The 20,513-nt window shown below is 34.2% G+C and overlaps 1 protein-coding gene across 1 annotated transcript in view; it reads left to right on the top strand.

Annotated features, from left to right (window-relative positions):
- The window catches only part of LOC111054012 (nucleolar complex protein 4 homolog B), a 67,529-nt gene extending 50,013 nt beyond the window's left edge, over window positions 1-17,516 (top strand). The window contains exons 8-10 of the mRNA XM_039432354.1: window positions 12,547-12,710; window positions 15,558-15,751; window positions 17,312-17,516. Coding sequence (XP_039288288.1) covers window positions 12,547-12,710; window positions 15,558-15,751; window positions 17,312-17,425 — 472 coding nt within the window. The 3' untranslated portion in view covers window positions 17,426-17,516. The remainder of the gene's footprint in view (window positions 1-12,546; window positions 12,711-15,557; window positions 15,752-17,311) is intronic.
- Window positions 17,517-20,513: the final 2,997 nt, after the last annotated feature.

Below are 20,513 nucleotides of genomic sequence, written 5' to 3'. Positions count from 1 at the left end.
CAGAAGAGATTCTATGAAGATGAAGATGATGCATAATAAACAATGCATGATAAACAATCAACAATGAAGATGATGCATGATAATGATTATAAGAGTTAAGAGTTAATGTTTATAAGTGTATGGAATTAATGAAGCTGAATAGGTTGGAACGGTATTTGATGGTATTTTTGGATAGATTCAACTGCACTTAACCATCAAAACACATCTCAGTTCTTCCCAGTTCTTTGAGTCTATAATAATTAGATTGATGTTGTCAGTTAGCAGAATAAATTCATTTGTATTGGTATTGTGCAGTCTTCAAGTTCACCATGTCTGCTCATATTTCGAGAAGAGAAACGTTACCTGAGTCGTCGTGATATTAGCTCAGATAATATAAATCCTTGATCCTGTTAGTTAGGCACATTTTCAATGTCTGAGTTGATGTACAGTAAAAATACATGTCTACTCTATCTGGATCATGAATTTCAATTTCATTAGTCTAAAAGCGTTTAACCGTCATTGCGATTATAGGGAATGTAAAATCTGCTTTTTAGAATGGGTTTATAATAATGTTCTTACCAATTCAGATGAGAATTCATATTCATCAATGATAAATTCATCATTGTTTGAAATTGAATTTCATGAACCAGATAGAGTAGACATGTATTTGTACTGTACATCAACTCAGACATTGAAAATGTGTCTAACTAACCTGGGGAATTCCCGAGACATCTAACAATAAACGAGATGTGTAGGAGCAGTAAAGCTAGACATTAGAAGGGTTTCGGTGACACTTCTCCAGGTAGAAATAACAAGTCAGGAACAATGCTATTTCGTACCATCAGTTTACAATGACCCAGAAAAAGAAAGAAATTTCTTGGAAAATTATATTCTCATTTTCTTTAATTTGTCATGTGGTGGAACTGTAAATAGCTTCCATGAACCCCAAGAAAATAAGTGGGAGATCCAAATTGAACTGGTTTTTAGAGTCTAAGAATGATATGCAAAAATTAAATATAACAGTGGCATATTTACTAATCAGAGCAGGGCTACGGAATCAGCTTAAAGTTGATGTTTTCCCAGAAGAATCCAGAATTGAAACTTGGTCGTTAGAAAGACGAATCGCTCAGAGTGCAAGGATTGGAGGCAAAAGTGGGAGACCAACGTAAATAATAATAATAATGATAGCGTTTATGATAATGGTTAATGGTGAATTACTGTGGTCATTAGTTGACCTATACGAAATAAATGAATGAATAGTGTTGTACATTTCTTTCTTTCTCATTGTTAGTCTAGAGTTTAGGGTTGCAGCTGTCGCGTAATCATTTTTGTAGCATCATCATCGTTGGTTCATAATTATTAATAATATCAACGATACAGCTAACTTCAATCAATTCTTTACAGTACAATTTGAAAAATGAATAAACGGTCTGAAGATGAAATGCAATTTGTATTTGACAATACAATATTTTTCTATATCTACTTAAATCGGCCAAGTTTAAACCGTTCATGATCGTTGGAAAAGGTTATCATGGATATAATTTTCACTAACACTCCATTGGAAAGATGAAAGTGAAAGTGAAGTTGAGAAAAGGAAAAGATATAATGAAGAAGTTCAACAAAAAAGTTGAGAGAAAATAGAATTAGAGGATGAAAAAGAGAGGAAAAACAGAAGAAAAAAAGAAAGAGATGGAAGAAGGAAGAGGAATGTGATTCACTAAAATTTGTCAGTATTTCCTATAAGTTGGAGGATAGTTAAAATAAGATAGATAGTTAAAATAAGTTCCATAAGAAAGTTGGTGGTGAAGTTGTAAGAGATGTGTGAAAAAAGGTAGATGAAGAGTTGACTATATTTATTTCGAATGCTATTGTTGTATTTCTTTGAATAAGAATAATAATACTATTATTTACAATAATAATACAGAACGTTGGCTCTGTTTCAAATCAATGATTCATCAAATTGGCTATTATAAAGGGAAAACTCGTGTGAGAGAGAGTGAAACGTGTGAGAGAGAATGAGAGAGAGAGAGAGAGAGAGAGAGTGACAGAGAGAGAGATTTTTTTATTCGCTGCTTTTATTAAAACCTCTCGTATTGAAAAAAAATTCTGCAGTTATAATTATTGCCGGTATTGAATTATATTATAATTACGTGTCTTATGAAAAAATATCACCGGCAAGATCAAATTTATAGAGTAGAGAATTGTTCCAGAAATGCTTAACAAGCTTGAAAATACTGGAATATAATAAAGTTGACAAAAATAGAAATAATTGTCTAAAAATATCAAAACCCAATCGGTGTCTAGGAAAGATTGTGGTATCTGAAAAGATTTTGATTGATTACTGAATGTTCAGGAGAGAAATTATTTATGTTTGTCAGTTTTTAGCTAAATAATTCAATATTTCATTTTATCGATAGTGTAGTGAGATTTTCTTGGAAAACATTAGTAGGTAATTTGACGATCTACAGCTCAAAAACTGGCGCGCCGATAAATCGATTCAAATTTCCCACTTTGACTAGCATTCCTGGCACTATTCGCAATTGACCAAACTTTTGCGCAAGGTACATGATTCGTCGACCATGAAGGCAAGTCGGCGGGCTATTATATTCGGGCTATTAGATTACACTCTTATGTACTCCATTAATTACTGAATAAGACAGATTTATTATCAATTAAAATTTTCTTATTGTTAGTACATTTGGAATATTACAAATTGAGAGTGTTTATCTGAACTTATTATGTTGTATCCTATTACATAATCCTCACAATTTCTGTTCAGAGAAGTACACTCTTCCTTCTTTCTTTTTCTTCTTCCGTTTCTTTTCATTCTCTCATAATCCTTCTTCTTCTGATTCTTGTTTCCTCCTTTCATGTTTTTCTTCCCTTCGGGTTTTCGGTTTCATCTCGTTTCCTCCTCATGTCTCTTCTTCTGTTTCCTGCCTTCTTCTCTTGTTCTCCTCTTCCACATTTTTTTCTCCTCCCATACAAACTAGCTTGGTATTCTTCTGTATTATTATCATGCTTTGTTGCATTACCTCTTTTTGTATACCAGGCTTAATATGTTCACTACCTTTCATCAATGTTTCTATCCCCCATTCAATTCACTTTTTCAATGTATTTATTTACTATTTGTCCCAATCCCTTTTCGTCTGATTCCTTCCTCCTTCTCCATGAATATATGTTCCATTCTTTTCCATTTTCTAAACATGAACCATACTAAACATGAAGGAAAAACAAAGTAGATCATTAACGTTACACGTTCTAAAGACATCATGAATAATAATTATATTCAAAGAATTGCTTCATCATCAAAACGTTTTCTTCAATATTCATTCTACATCTACCAATATACGTATTTCATTCACTTAGGTGAGCGAGAAAAATAATAAGAATTTTAAAAGTTTAACTATTATGAAATTCTTTAAAATTCTATTTTCTCAAGTATAAAGTGGTGAATGAGAACAAAGAGATTTTAGCTAGAACGTGTCAGCATTAAGCCTTCCGAGAATCCGACTCTCACACACGCATGTATGTTTACATTGTAGATCGTCTCGTCTCGAAGTGCAGTATACAGTTCATTTTTATTGCTCATACACATGTAGTGAATAGTGAGAAATACAATGATAATAGGCGCCGACTACTAGTGGCTGGCAGTGCTTCATCCCCATCCATACCATCAATCTTTAATTTTCTACTAAAAATTTAGATTTTTCAAAACATTAATAGTGATAAATGGTGATGGGGCTGACAATTTTTGAAGGAGACTTTATAACTTTACCTGCTTGTTATATTTATTACTTACCTGCTTGTACGGTAAGGTCACCATAGATTTCTAATTTATAGAATAGTACAATAAAGTTGTCATAGATTAAAAATGGAATTTTAAGTTTACAGGTAGAACAAACATACGTTTACTTTCAACGTGTATCTGTCCATAAACAATTATTGAAAGAGTAATGTCAACCCAAGTAAGAAGTTGCACCAATAATATTTTCTAGAGATAGCAGGTTGTGAGTCTAAGCCATTGAGCACTGCTTTTTAGTGATGAAGAAAAGAGAAGTAGCCTCTCACAAGGAAAAGAGTCTACACTCCCAAATTTCAAAAAAAAAATCAACCAAAAATAAATTATAAACCAGGAAAACATTTTCAGGGGTGCCGTGGGCGAAGCCCCCTGCCGAGTTCAAAGTGCGAGTTATAAAAATACTAGGCACAGGAATTATCTTAAGGTGTGCACAGATATACGCGCCGCGAACATGAGCGATTCACTTTTAATCAGCTGATGCCAAGCTTTTTATATCTATATCTTATACCGTTTCTGTAAAAATACAGATATAGTCAGCTGATTAAAAGTGAATTGCTCATGTTCGCGGCGCGTACGCACCTTTAGAACTGAATTTCTACAAATTGTAAGATCTCAAAAAAGGTGGCTTTACAAAGGTACAAAATTATATATCTGATTATTTATAGTAATTGTTAGAGATCTTTCGTGTATAGTTTTCAAAAACACAGTAAAAATATTTTTAAGGAAGAATGTTTATATAAAGTTGCTGATTTTTCAAATCAACTTCCTAGATTATAATATAAGAAGGTTATTACTCTAATCATCGTACTATGTAACCTTTTTCTATTCTCTGAAGCTTATAAATTTTGTAACTTTTAAATTGTTTTGACGTTGACTATCCATTGGAAAATGTTTTATGTCAATAAATTAACTTTTATTTCTATTAAGTTCAGCATGTAAAATAAAAAGAGACCCGCATCTTTCCACCCTCCAATATTAAGTTACGTCAACAAACGTGGTCAAGTCTTATCAAATTGAAAAGAGCATTCAGTTCACCCGGTAGTATGTTTGATATGATATACATTCCAGTACTTGGATGATGGTCCCTAAACATATTTTTAAGTAATGGGAATCCATTACTACTGCATTATGCCTCCTTCATTGACAAATATAAATATTTATCTATCTTCTATCTATCTATAAGATGAGATGTCTGTCTTTCTGTCTGTTTGTCTGTGAGCTCATCAAGCTTGAAATACTTGACTGATTAAGCTGTAATTTTTCACAAAGATGGCCTGTATACCGACAAGTGTCATAGGCCTATTTTCATTCTGAAAATTCTTTAAAGATAAGCCCTACGATCCTCCAAAGTTCATATGCTTTTTTTATGAAGGAAGTTTCCATTATTTGGTTTTCAACAAATCAGATGTCATAATCATTACAAAATGTATTTCATAACATCTATTATACACTAGATAATGATGCACTATTGACCCATTGGTACAGGTACAGTCTGGTATCGCAGTAGGATGTGTCCTCAACTGTCGTCTGCTGCAAGCGACTCTCTAATTTTTGTACAGGCCCGACAGTCGAGACCTGCGACATTCGAGGCCAGCAACGTTAGAGGACTCCTGAAAAAGAGGCCTCAAATGTCGCCTGCGCTAAGCGACAGTTGAGGCCTCTCTAATTTTTGTACAGCCCCGACAGTCGAGACCTGCGACGGTAGAGGACTCCTGAAAAAGAGGCCTCAAATGTCGCCTGCGTTAGGCGACAGTTGAGGCCTCTCTAATTTTTGTACAGCCCCGACAGTCGAGACCTGCGACGGTAGAGGACTCCTGAAAAAGAGGCCTCAAATGTCGCCTGCGCTAAGCGACAGTTGAGGCCTCTCTAATTTTTGTACAGGCCCGACAGTCGAGACCTGCGACGGTAGAGGACTCCTGAAAAAGAGGCCTCAAATGTCGCCTGCGCTAAGCGACAGTTGAGGCCTCTCTAATTTTTGTACAGGCCCGACAGTCGAGACCTGCGACATTCGAGGCCAGCAACGTTAGAAGACTCCTGAAAAAGAGGCCTCAAATGTCGCCTGCGCTAAGCGACAGTTGAGGCCTCTCTAATTTTTGTACAGCCCCGACAGTCGAGACCTGCGACATTCGAGGCCAGCAACGGTAGAGGACTCCTGAAAAAGAGGCCTCAAATGTCGCCTGCGTTAGGCGACAGTAGAGGACTCTTCAATTTTCGTACACTCCCGACAGTCGAGGCCTATGACCGTAGAGGACTGGAAAACAGTCCTCTACTGTCGTAGGCCTCGAATGTCGTCGGTCTCGACTGTCGCGCCCCCGTGTAAAGATTACATATTACAGGCCTACCAAGTTAAACTTTCACATACGGTAGTATAGGGAGAAATAAAAGTTCAAGAATGGTAATTACATATAGGCATAATATCTATTGAGAGAATGGTAATTAGGCTACTTGATAAAGTTGGCTATTACTGACAATACTTCATGAGAGAGTAAAAACACTAAATAATTATAATATATAAGAGTAGGCCTACTAAAGAGATGGATTATTAGTTCTCAAGCAAACACTAGGATTTGAGAAAGCTGTATCATCTTATTTGTATCGTTAGAATCTTGTTGCTTGTTGCTAGTCACTAGATCCTAGTTTTTATACAATCGACCGAAATATTTTTAATTTTCAAACAAAATTTTTTCAAAGTCATTATTATCAACTTTCATTTTTATGATTGAAAATAGAACTGTAAGTTAACCTTATTCGGTAAAACTCAATTTTCCAGGTCGCCATTTGAATTTTGTTGAAATTTAGCTATGGTTATAGGCTTATCTCCGGGAGATGAACAAAAAAGCTTGTAATAAATTTTTTGTGGGAAACAAATTTAAATGTGTCCCAAATATTTTGGAAAGTACAGAGGTCCCGGAGGGAAGAATTTGGAAGCTCTGGAGGTTTTCCCGTAGCCTCCAGTGTAGTATGCAACAGATTTGGTGTTCAGTTTTCACAGTGAACTCATAGTTTTGGATGAGAATTTCTGGTATTTGGGAGTACTTCAAATTTTCGATGAAAACTCAATTTTTCGGGTCGCCAAATGAATTTGGTTGTAATTTAGCAATGGATTTACATAGGCCTGATTTTTAAAGTATTCTTCTTCAGGTCCATTCTGTATCATTGCTACAAAAAATATTGTTACGGTACTTATAGCTGTTATACAGAAAACCTTTCTGAAAAGTTTTCATCGAAAATTTGAAGTTTTCCCAAATACCAAAAATTCTCAGTCAAAACTATGAGTTCGCTGTAAAAACTTAACACCAAATCTGTAGCATACTACACTGGAGGCTACGGGAAAACCTCCAGAACTCTCAAAATCTTTCCCTCGCTACCCCTAGCCTCCCCCAAATATTTGGGACACATTTAAATATGTTTCCCACAAAAAATTTAAGAGAAGCTTTTTTGTTCAGCTCCCGGAGATAAGCCTATAACCATAGCTGAATTCCAACCAAATTCAAATGGCCACTCGGGAAATTGAGTTTTCATAGAAAACTGTGTGTGTGTTTGGGTGTATGTGTGTGTGAGAGATCTATGCAACGTGTCGCGCCTCTCCTGGCATCATTCCAAGTTGTTTACTGACCAGCAGCTGTGATCTAATTGAAGAAGAAGAAGATGAAGAAGAAGAAGAAGTGAGAAAGGACGAGGAAATAGAAGAAGAATAGGAAAATTCAACTAAATGGGACAGGCAATGATAAGTTTATCAAGTGTAGGCATGTTACAAAGATGTACATAATAGACAGGAAGATCAATAAGTCCTACTTTTTTAAAAGTACATAATTTATTCATATTTTATTTTTTATTGTCAAATGATGACTAGATGTCCAACACACAGTTAAATTTGCTTCCCACAAAAAATTTATTAGAAGCTTCTTTGTTCGACTCACCAACATTTATAATATTATTTACATTATATAAATAACTTTTAAAACTTGAATAATAATATTCTTATTATTACTGACATGAATGATGAAATATTTGCTTCTTAGAATGATGAATCTGATATAAATTTTGATTATAGGGACAATGATCCCACTTATATAGAGACATAAAAGAACAAAACACTGATTATCAAGTAAAAAGATTTAGTTTGTACTTTATATTCATTGATATCGAAAAGTTAATGTAACCTTCACATAACACAACTAACCTAATTAACCTACCGTCACCCTCAAAGTCGATTTTTTTTTCAATTAAATTTATTTACAACACACAGAAATACAACGAGAAAAAGCAATATACAACAAAACAATCACAACAACTATGCAAGGAAAATGTTTTTGAAAAAATATTAATGGTTCAAGAATAATGATTGTGGTGAGGGATGTGTCACTTAACATAATACCTATCTTGGACTAAATCTTGGATAATCTATCAATAAACCAGAACACATTTAAACAAACCAGAATATATTCTGTCCACGAATAAATAAATAAATATCATTCGAAAGGCAATTGGGCGAGCGAAGCCCCGGGGAGTAAAGATAATTTTTATTTTTCAAAAAACAAACTTTTATGAAGGGAGCTGCTTCTATCAATTGATCCTATTCTATCAAGACTAATTTTGATAGCATATCCGACAGATCGCGAAAACTGCTTAGACAATTTCGATGAATTTTTAATAATTGAGTATGATATATGGAGGGTATTATTAAAATTTCAGAAATGTCCGTTGTGGACTCTGTTTGCATCAATTATTCTCAAACATTGATTGTTGAACATTGAGATTCTCAAACATTGATAAAATAGAAGGTAGTTTTCAAAAAAAATATTGGAGAATATGCATAACAGTTCGTTGACTGTCAGTATTCCTCATTTAAAGCATCAATGCTCCCCATTCAAACAATGCTGACACATTGATGTGAATCTAACTATAATTTGGTTACTTTAGATCAGATGAAGATAATAATGTCGATGATCGCCACTGTTTCAATTTCAATCATGTTTGACATTCTTACTTTTGATGCCAACTGTTATTATTATGTGGAATAAGCTCTCATTGAATGAAATCATAATTATTGAAGTTAATTATACTAAGAAAGCAATTTTTGTTCGAATATGTGTGTTTGTTGATATGTATGTATGTCAGACGGATCTCGAAAACGGCTCTAACGATTTTGATTAAATCAGGAATATAGTGGGTTTGCGACGAAAAACATTATTTTGGAACAGGTCTCAACTCAGGGAAGATTCGCTGAAGTTCCTTGAGAAAGGATTATTGGTCCCTCAAGTAGCAGCTGATCAGAAAAAAGGTTTCCATAGTCTGTTGAAAACGTAAGAGGGTGTGAGCAAATGAAAAAGATTATAATAGCTGTAGTTGAGTTACAAAATTTGGTGACCTTATTTTAAAACATTGCAGTATTCATGGAACATCTGGAAGAATAGGTTCAAAAAGTGATCGGATGATAGCAAAATAAATTATTTAAAATCGATCTTTCCAAACATATGGTAGTTGAATGTAATGTTCATTTTGAGGTGATAGAAATGCGATTAATCTCTTCAGCTTCTTTTGTATTGGTTCCTCTGTTTATCCATGTTTGTACGCAGCCATGGCCTTGAGAGAGCCAGTTGCACTGTCTGTTAATTCATAATCCGGACTGACCACGAGAATGAATCAGATAAGCCTTCTATTAAAAAACCCTGCTCTGATTAATTCTCATGAAATTTAATCCTGATTGAACAGGCTTTCGTGCTAATGGACCTGATATTTTCATGTTTCAAAATCAGCTAAAAACTAAATCGAAAAAACACGATATTCCATCAACTGCTCCTATTTCCTTTCATGATGTCATTACATGATACATGACAAATCTATTGATAATAGATCACAAGTAAAAAATAGAGTTGTCAATTTAGATAGAAATTAAATTGAGTTACATGTTAGTTTACATCTAAATTTTCTTCCCTAAACTTTTGGTTCAAGCTAAGATCAAAGAAAGAAATCATATATGGTAATGGTAGTTAATAAACAAAGTGATTGAATAAACTCTATTCAGATTTATGCAAATTCACATCAAATTGATCCCACTTTAATATTTGTGATAGTAAAGTTTAGTACATGAGAAATCAGCCACAATAAATGTTATACTAGCTATTATGAATTGACTATTATGTATGAATGGACTTCCATGTAAGAAAGAATCAGTGGATTGGCCGCTTTTACACTTTTGGATAAGTGAAATGAAAAGTAAGCAACAGGCTATGCCAAATCCCAGAATAAGCAAGAGATCCATGGATACTAGAGTCATCAAATTCTGAATCAACTTAATGTGGAATTTAATCTTCAATTGCATCAAGCAAAATAAAAAAAACATGATCACTGCTAATTTGATAACTGTCAACGGAAATATTAATTGCCAATGAATAAAGTCGAGGTTGACTTTTAAGCCCCGCCCAATACTCTGGAAAATTCGCTGCAATCATACTAATATTCTACAGAACACTTCCAACACATCAATCAATTATTCAAATGATTTGACTCAATAATTTTCATGCCAAGTTGTGACCTAATCTCAAAAACTATTATAACAATTTTGATAGAATTTAGATTATGAATGTTTCACAAAAATAATCTTATCTTTTAATTCCCGTAGTGAAGCACGGGTGCCCTGCTAGTTGATTATACAATGAGATAGGTTAGGTTCTAGTTTTGTTTACATAATAAGCAGCAGAGAAAACATCTGTCAGTCATGACTCATGAGCAACCGTTCAGCCACAGAATACATACCAGGTGCTTCAAAAAAATGTATACACACTTTAAACAATCGTAGTTTTACCGCTCTACAAGGCTAATGTTATATTTCTTCGCCAGGTGGCAGCATAATCGTCCCTCTATGTTATATTGTTAGTTGGAATGTGTAATATCAACATGGCGGACATACGTTTGAGTTTTGAAAAAACGTAAGCAGGTTATTAAGTGGTACTGGAAGTTTGAGAATGTAAATGAAGTTCAAAGACAGTGGAGAAGGGAGTATGATACAGAACCACCTTCAAGATTAACAATTACACGCATACGAGACAAATTCGAAGTTCATGGAACAGTGTGTGATGTGCATAAAGGTCATTCAGGTCGGCCTCGAACAGCTACAAGTGATGAGTCATCAACGGCAGTCTTGGAACTGTTTCAACGGTCTCCTAACAAATCTTCAAGGCAAGGGGCACGTGAAAGTGATGTAAGTGCTAGCAGCGTACTACGCATTCTGAAGAGAGGCAAGTATCGTGTTTACATTCCAAGGCTGGTGCAACAGCTAAATGACGACTATCCAGATCGAAGGTTGCAATTTTGTGAATGGATTCAGGAGATGGTGATACGTGAACCAGGATTTATGGGTAGCATCATTTGGTCAGATGAAGCCCAATTCAAACTTAATGGAACTGTCAATAGGCACAATTGTGTTTACTGGGGTGAAGAAAATCCTCACATTACAATTGAAAAAGCTGTAAATTTGCCTGGTGTAAATGTGTGGTGCGGTTTGTCTTCAAGGGGACTCATTGGACCTTTTTGATTTGAAGGCACTGTAACTGGTATTAATTACCTAACAATGCTTGCTGATTCCATATTTCCTGCCATTCGTGCATTATACGGTAATGATGATTTTTATTTTCAACAAGATGGTGCTCCGCCGCACTATCACAGGGACGTACGAGCTTACCTGGATCAAAATTTGCCAGGCCAGTGGATAGGACGCAGGGGGCCAATCGAGTTTCCAGCACGCTCTCTAGACCTTACACCACTGGATTTCTTCTTGTGGGGCACAGTAAAAGATGAGGTGTACAAACGTAAACCACGTAACCTAGACATTCTTTGGAATGAGATTCAAGCAGTGTGAAGAGAAATCTCATTGGACGTTTTGATACGATGTACAGAATCAGTGGTGACTCGTACTCAGAATTGTATTGATGCTGCAGGTCATCAATTTGAACAGTATTAACATTTGTTATTTATGTTTCATTTACATTGGACTTTCAGCTTTCTATTTTCCTGAAATTTATCTTTGTAGAACGGTAAATAAATTTTCTATGAAAAAGTGTGTATACATTTTTTGAAGCACCCGGTACAGAATGGAAGGTATCAATCTAACCAAGACTTGAGTGCACCAATACCACAACACATGACTGCATCATCTTGTTAGGAATTAAAACTACCTCTATATTACAATGCTACACTTTCTTTCAAGTCAGGATTTTGGCGTCAGGATACTAGCCGACTTTCCATTCTGTGGAAAGTTTTTTTACTGAACGTAAAAAAAACACGATGGAATCAATCAGTGGCTTTGAACTCAACCAATGAAGTTGGATTCATATGACGGATCCAAGATGACAGACAAGAGTTTTGAAGCGAGAGAAGTAATTTTTTTAAATTCGAATAGGATTCTCATTAAACCTACTGTCAAATTATTCTTGTAAAATAAATTTTTGGCTGTTTCCATAATTCTTACCAACCCTTATATAATTACAAGTTGCTAATTTCAAAGATGAATACAACAGTTAATAAGCGAGTTCTTCAACCTAGGGGGTCACTAGTGATAGCCAACTCAATTAAATCAGATATATTATAAAGCATGTAAGCAAGAAGAGATGTATCGTTCAATGTAAATGTATGTATTTCTGTATCAGTGATAATTGAAAATCATAATAATAATAATAATAATCAATAATGTGGGAAATTACGTATTATTTCAATTTAAGATAGGACAACAGTATAATGTATGGTGTTGAAATATGTTTTTGCAGGCATCTTCCTGAACTTTTAGTTGCTGCCTTTGTGAAAAGACTCAGTCGGTTAGCATTGGCTGCTCCACCCCAGGATGTTCTTATACTTCTACCTTTTATTGGAAATCTTCTCATAAGACATCCTGGATTAAAGAAGCTTATGAATCGTCCAACTGGAGGTTCAGGTAAGTACTAGGCTAAGTACTTGTGCTAATTTTTTTGTAATAAACTACTTGTGCAAACAATAATTGCTTATACTATTAATTAGCTATATGAAACAAAGATCGATACCCACTATGGATTAGCAATCTTGAAAAAATCTCAAAAAAACATACAAGTGATACACTTATTACTGAACTCATCTAATGTTTCCCTGGACATTAAGTGAACACGAAATTATTACAGGTTGAGAAAAATGTTTGTTAAAAAGTAGTAGAAATTCAATACTGTACGAAAATAGATTATGTATTTTAATTTTAATCAACTCAAGACATTCATAAAATGGAGTATCCACTGAGAAGTTGAACATATCTGATTGTGGTTGGTGTAAAATAAATACAAAAACATTTATAAAGTTGAAAACGAAAGTAAAATCAAGTTAACAAAAAGTTACATCTTACTAAGGCTGTGCACTAACGACAGGACATGCATGATGAAAGTATGTGTACACACATGTCGTTATACATTGTTGTGTCATCACAGCGAAAGGCTTCGAACAAAATTTTTGAAGTTAGGTTTTTGTATCTTCGATTTTTTATGTTTATTTTTTATGTGTCACTACTCTATTTGAGGCTAAATTATTTTTGTATGCTTATAATTTGTAATTTTCCTGTGGTTTATTTTTTGTTTATTTTATGTTAGAAGTTGCTGTCAAATAACTGTTTTTTTGTTCAAAGTCTCTTGCCTGATGACAAAACATGCATGATGTACATATGTGTGTTTATACACATCATGTTCATCTTACATGTCCTGTCGTTAGTGGCCAGCCTAAAAGTTGAAGCTATGCAATTCTGGTTGTGTTTGATATAAGATAAATTGAATATTAGATTAAAAATTGAATTGAACAAAAATCGACATCTTGAAATGTGGAAAATTACAATGAGTGCAATATAGAGACTTTACTCTAGCTGAGAGACATTCATTTATCTATTCATTCTTTATTCATTTATACAATAAGTACATTATCAAAACAAGATTATAATTGATGCTGAGAAACTGGTTGCAGAACAAACTGCAAGTGACTAGTTGGATGTTCCACCGGATTGATAGCATCAGTCAATCGCTGTACCACTGAGGCAGTAGTTATTTAAATTTTGAGATATTTTCAGGACATCCTCTCCATCAGTGAGGGAATCACTCAACGATCTATATATACTAGACTGGATAGCGAACAGAGTAGGCTTTGCCAGCCGAGAAATGGTCCGGCGCCTTTTCAGCCATCCCCTCCACAAAGTGGCACACGAGTAGCCTACTGCCAGCCGGAGGCCTATGAACCGTTAATAAGTTTCATTAAAGCTCTAAAGGTCGAGCACCTTACACGATGGTTGCTTCATGTTCTGCATACAATTGCACCAACAGATTTAAGAAAGGAAGTGATATTTCATTTTATCAGTAAGTTGAATATATTTATTCTTTTATGTAGATTGAAATACCATTATTCTAACTATTCATTTCATGATGAAGTAAATTACTACTTCACAGAATTCACTGACTACATATCAAATGGCAAACTTGTCAGGCCAAGCAAAGATGTATTGAAAATAAATTGTCAAGTTTGTTTACAGTAATACACTTCAAAACTGTAAACTACTGAATAATATCATATTGAAAAGTTATATATGCATTTTGAAAATTCCCTATTCAAAAATCATTTCAGTAATGATGATATTGGTGAGAACAACCACTGGGTTTCAACCCTGAAGATTATAGGCCATCATTTGGCTAGGGAAAAAACAAATAAAATTAATATAGATAGAACAGGGCTCCGACAGAAGTTCACTAAACTTATTCTATTCAATAATGTTTGATTTTGTTTGGATTTGATTGTAAATATTGTTATTATCAATTAGGTAGATTAAATTAGATACTGTGCAATATTTGTGCAATAAATTAGACCATTGTGCATTATAGAATATAGTTTGCATTATATATTATTATTGATTAGTTAGATTAAATTGAATAGATCCGATTAGATTATCAATGTGCAATATATATCATATATATTTATATTATAATAATTGATGAGGTAGATTGTACTAGATAGATTCACTTTTATATTCATTGTGAAATTATTTCAATTTCATTGGATTGTAGATTACATGCTACATACATGTACTGCAAACACAAAATATTATATTATGTTTCTAATTATTGCTTAATAAATAAATTTATTAATTCAGAATATTACATATTCTGTTTTTACATGCTTTGTATGTCTACAAAGTTTCCTTGATAAGTAAGATTATTGAGAATATAAAGAAAATAGAATTTCTGTCAAGAAGGGTTTGATAGTGCAATAGAAAAGCAAGGGTGCCTTCTAACGCTGTGCCTTTCTTGCCCATTTGTGGTGGGGAGAGCGCTCAGCCCAGCCGGACCGGTTCTTTCAGCATGCAATTCGCTATCCAGTTAGTATATATAGATCGTTGGAATCACTACGGTCTCTAGCACATTGTCCAATGGACGTTTTGTACGTGCCATGATCTTACTGTATTGCTCAACCTATGTTTGTGAACCGACATTCTTTAGATTATTAAATCACTGTAATTTCAATCAAAATCTTATCTCATCTATCAAGGATTCTTGTTCCAATACCATGTTAGTTGAGAGACATTTCAAGTGCAAGTATAAAACATGGATTACACATCACTAAAGCCTTCAGTATGTCCCCACTCGAATGGGCACTCCTGATCTTCACACTTATTAACACTTTCTGTAAGGCACTTGGTTTTTCAAGCAATACAACAAAATATTTATTCAATCTCTTGTAAAACGAACAATAGGTGACTTAGCTTATCAATAGTTTATTGTTGCAGTTGACATTGACCCATACAATATGGAAGAAAAAGATGCAACAAAAAGTGGAGCAATTGACAGCTCGCTCTGGGAAGTGAAATCGCTGCAGCATCATGTGCTGCCAAGCATTGCATCTGCGGCCAACTTCATCAACAATCCCCTGCCATCAGTCGAATGGGATCTGTCTACTAGACTTGATTGTACAGCCAATGAGGTGAATTTCACAATTTCTCTCATCATTTAACGAACTGTTCAATCAGACTATGTACTTCATTAACAAATCCTCTTCCATCAGTTAAATCAAATCAAAATAAAAAAATGATTTTGTACTGAAAATAAATGTTTTAAAACTAGTTGAATACTAATACTAATTATTATTAACAATCAAATATTGTAAGAGACATGAGGAAAAGAAGTTTTTAATTCTTTAGTTTTATCATTAGGCTTCCCAATCATAAAATTACAAAGAAGATAGTAAAATATGTATCTTTGCTTGTCAATGGAGGGGGTGGATTCAAAACGTTAAAAAAGATCTAGTTTGGTCAAAAATTACTGATAATGAAATTATCAACTGATAATCGAAATAATTTTAGAGCAACAATAAATAAATGGGAAATTAGTCAAGAGGTGAAAGCTCCAAGAGTTGGAACAAGATGGAGTGAAGAAAGAAAAGCTACATTTTTTCCAAAAAATGAAAAGCTGATGGCAAACAAGAAAAACACCAAGTTTAATAATCATTCGAATCATACGAATAATCATGAACCATACTTAGCTTCTTCCACTTCGGGAGCTCGACGACTTATAATTTATAATAATAATCATACTTTGGATATAGCTTAATAGCTTAATGAGATTCATAACTAATATATTTTTGTTTTGTTGTAAGCCATTCTGTTTTACTTATTCTCAATATAAAAAGTCCAGCTTGACGAAATATGCAGTACTTTTAAGTTTTTGGGAGCTGAGCGTACAATAATTATTTTGTTAAAACTGTATCATGACTCAAGGTTTGCTTGAGACAGCTTATTTGATTCAATAAATGTTTTTTCTCTATTCTATTCTATACTTGAGCAAAGTGTGACATTGTTGGATCAGAAATCAACCAACTAGCAAACTATAGTGAATATTATAGTGACATTCCATTCACTGTATACTGTCAGCTCTGGTTGAATGGTAAGCATTGAATATATTTATAAGGAATGCTGACAGTTGATAGTGAATCTCAAGAAGAGCCACTGGAGGCTGCATTGGTGATGCAGGAAACCGTGCTACATTGCATCACAATGAAAACCATGTTATAATCATCAAGTCATTGCATAAAGTTGTTCACTTCATAGTATAGTTTTGAATTACCCATTCCGAAGTGACACCTGTTATGTTATTGATTGCCATGTTGTAATGTTCACATTATAATTTAATAATATAGAGTGACCTGGCTGGCTCAAGTCTGGTGTCAGAGTTTTTAGGTCGCAACTGATCAATTTCACATTAAAACATGGTCATAGATAAAAATATCTATATTGTGCAATGTATTTTGCGCAACTTCTCTAATAATTATTTCCCATTATTAGAGGGCATGAGGCTCAACTCATTTGATCTCACTTGATCAACCGATTTGATCTCATAGTAAAGTAATTCATTTTTTCTACCTTGGATTATTGAATATTGCTGAACATTGCTTGAATATTGGCTTTTTATGACAAAAAGCTGTAGTCAAGCTCATAAAAGTGAATAAATGTTGATTCTTATTTATTTTTCCTATTATATTTTCCAGTTGTTCAACAGAGAAAAAAAGAAGAAGATGAAGACAGTTGCTGTAACTTTTGAACGTCCAAAGTCACTCAATGTTCCCAGATGTATTGAACTCTCTGATTTCTGGGAATTATAATCTCCATAGACATTGAAATATTCTATATAATATTCTTTCATCTCTAACTTACTTGAAATAAACTTTTTTATTATTTTATTGATAGTTTTAAGACGTCTCTTTCTATTTTTATATTCTTCCTAACGAAAACCCCCTATTTTATGTATTGTTTGGCGTACAGTAAACCATTGAATTTTGCTAAAAAAATCAAGACTTGACTACTGGAGTCTCACTTCTGGTAACTGAAAATACATGGGATCGTCCTAACCTAACATTACTATCTCAGCCCGACTCTGTGTACCCATTGATACTGTGCTTATTGACTGACTAGGATAGCAGAACCAATGATAACCTTAAATATGCTGACTTCATAACATGAATCTCACTAGCTCTAAAATTACAAATCCAACATTGAACCCTGAAATGTGGCCAAAACCTATCTAACTCAACCCAACCCCAACCCTACAAACCGAACTTGGAGCCTTAACGTTTTAGGATATGATCACATTAGATGCGTGTATGTGCAAGTGCACGTCATAAGCCGAGAGAAACAAAATCTGAAAAGAGCTATTGAAGCACATTGTGACTTGTCTGAATCTGTTCACACTGAACGCAACCAGCTAGTGCATGCGTTAAGTGTGAATGTTCCTATTGTTTTTTCCACATTATGTTTCTCATCTGCACGCTTGGACATGCATGATCACGCGCGTACGTAGGCCTACTTGTACGTATATCATATTCTCATTGTCTTTTTTGCAAAATGAAGGCTTGTTTCCTTGAAGGTGAGTTTACCCATCATTTGACAACATAAATGGAATGTGCCTGAAAAAGCCGTTAGTAGATCATTAAAACACACAATTATGTATTGTTAATGAGCATTCAATATAGTTTTGATCATACCCATAATTTTCATATTTATTTCTCGTAATAATCATCTGATAAAAAATATAACAATGACTCCATTTATGAGATATTAAGGCACTTTTTACTTTCCTTGCCCTATTACCATAGGTAAGGAAAGTATTGCTTTCCGAAAAAAATTAAGGTACCCCAATTTCTAAATTTCTATAAGTTTCAAGGTCCCCTGAGTCCAAAAAAGTGGTTTTTGGGTATTGGTATGTGTGTGTGTATATGAGTGTATGTGCGTCTGTGTACACGATATCTCATCTCCCAATTGACGGAATGACTTGAAATTTGGAACTTAAGGTCCTTACAATATAAGGATCCGACACGAAAATTTCCATCTAATGCAATTCAAGATGGTGGCTAAAGTGGCGAAAATGTTGTCAAAAACAGGGTTTTTCGCGATTTTCTCGAAAACGACTCCAACGATTTTGATCAAATTTATACCTGGAATAGTCATTGATAAGCTCTATCAACTGCCACAAGTCTCATATCTGTAAAAATTCCAGGAGCTTCGCCTCATCTATGCAAAGTTTGATTTTAGATTCCCAATCATCAGGCTTCAGATACAATTTAAACAAAAAACTCCAAATGGAAAAGATTGAGCATGAAAATCTCTACAATTTATGTTCAATAACATTTTCACCTAAAATTGAAAATAAGCTCGAAATTCGAGAAAATGTTATTATTTCAATAATTGCAAACTGTTGGCAACTGTTGATTCTATTAAATCATTCACTATGAAGAGATAGCAGACCTCGTGTGTCTCCAGCGTTATTGTCCTGTCACCAGTTGGCTTGGATCTTTGAATAGTAGACTTGAGATGCGCGTGTACACTAGCGTCAGGTGATACATTTTCATAACGGCAAGGAAAGTTGTGTGAGTGCCCCACACCAGATTTTCAAATGTTGAAGTCTTGAATGTGGAAAACATTGGCCGTCGTTTCCATGCCCGCCATGGTTTACATTTCAACTCCATAGGAAAGCGTTTCATATCAGATTGTATATCAAAAGCATACTATTCATCACTGGATATTGACTCTTCTACCACAGTAAATAATAATATCTTGACTGTAGAATTGGACCATAATGTTGCTGAATGCATTTTACACTCGTCATACAGAGACCTGTTTTAAACATGCAGTGAATGACGTGAGTGATAAAATCTCGTCGATCGTACATCAAAATGTTCAACAATTGCCTTCTCGTATAGATTTGTTGTATTAGTCCAGTCAATATAGACATAAAAAAGAGGGTGTGCTTGCAATTTATATTGTAGTTCTGATTTTTTAATATATTATTTGCGTACATAAGAGAAGTCCAGAACCAATTTCTTCATGCAAAATTTCTTTGTGCTAGATACAGAGTGGCTCAAAAACCTCGTATTTTCTGCTCATTTTCCAGTTTCAGCCAAATCTCGTAATCGGACAGAAAAATTTGCTCCCGCCTTTTTTTAGATTATAAAATGAGATCATTCGGAACTCTCTATATCTCCAATGAGTACTGAGTTATGATTTTTCAAAAAATGAGTGGAATTTGAAGAAAAAAATCAATTTTCATGAATAAATTTTAGTTCTTAATCAACAATATCTTCCGATTGTTACCATTTAGATGTATAACTCAAAATCCCTCTAGGCATATTTTTGTGCTCTACAATCTGAAATCAGGTAGAGCGCTCTATCTCATATAGATTTCCAGGTACAACTGACTACAATGCTCCTTGTAATGTGAAAAACACCTAATTTTCAGTTTCAACCATCATTACCAACTACATTGTCCTCACATTCATATTTCGTACAATGATATGAGTTAATGGACATTATGTTCTATGATAATCACCCGTTATTGCCTTTTTGAAACAATTGTGTATATCTGAATCAAAAGGAGATCAAGCATCCGTTGGATAAGATATTGTGACAGATTCCTTAATGATAAAACCCTTGTTGATTTATAAAAAATATATAACTATGAAAAAATATGAAATAGATGCACTTCATTTCAGTATTTCCTAGTAGAGAGGCGCGCTTAAGGACAAAGGACCTTCAAGGATCAAAATTTCAAACACTTATAACTTTTGAGAAAATGCTCAGATTCCATCGTACTACATTTCATTATTCTCGGCTCGTCAAGGCGGTCCAAAATCATGCATCATAAGTCAAATTCAGCCGAAAAATGGAAAATTTATTTTTGAGTGTACAGAAAAATTT

The sequence above is a fragment of the Nilaparvata lugens genome, chromosome 7 (assembly GCF_014356525.2).
Source record: "Nilaparvata lugens isolate BPH chromosome 7, ASM1435652v1, whole genome shotgun sequence".
NCBI classification, from domain to species: domain Eukaryota; kingdom Metazoa; phylum Arthropoda; class Insecta; order Hemiptera; family Delphacidae; genus Nilaparvata; species Nilaparvata lugens.
Note: the sequence above shows the minus strand (reverse complement) of the source record. Positions and strands in the feature narration are given on the sequence as shown.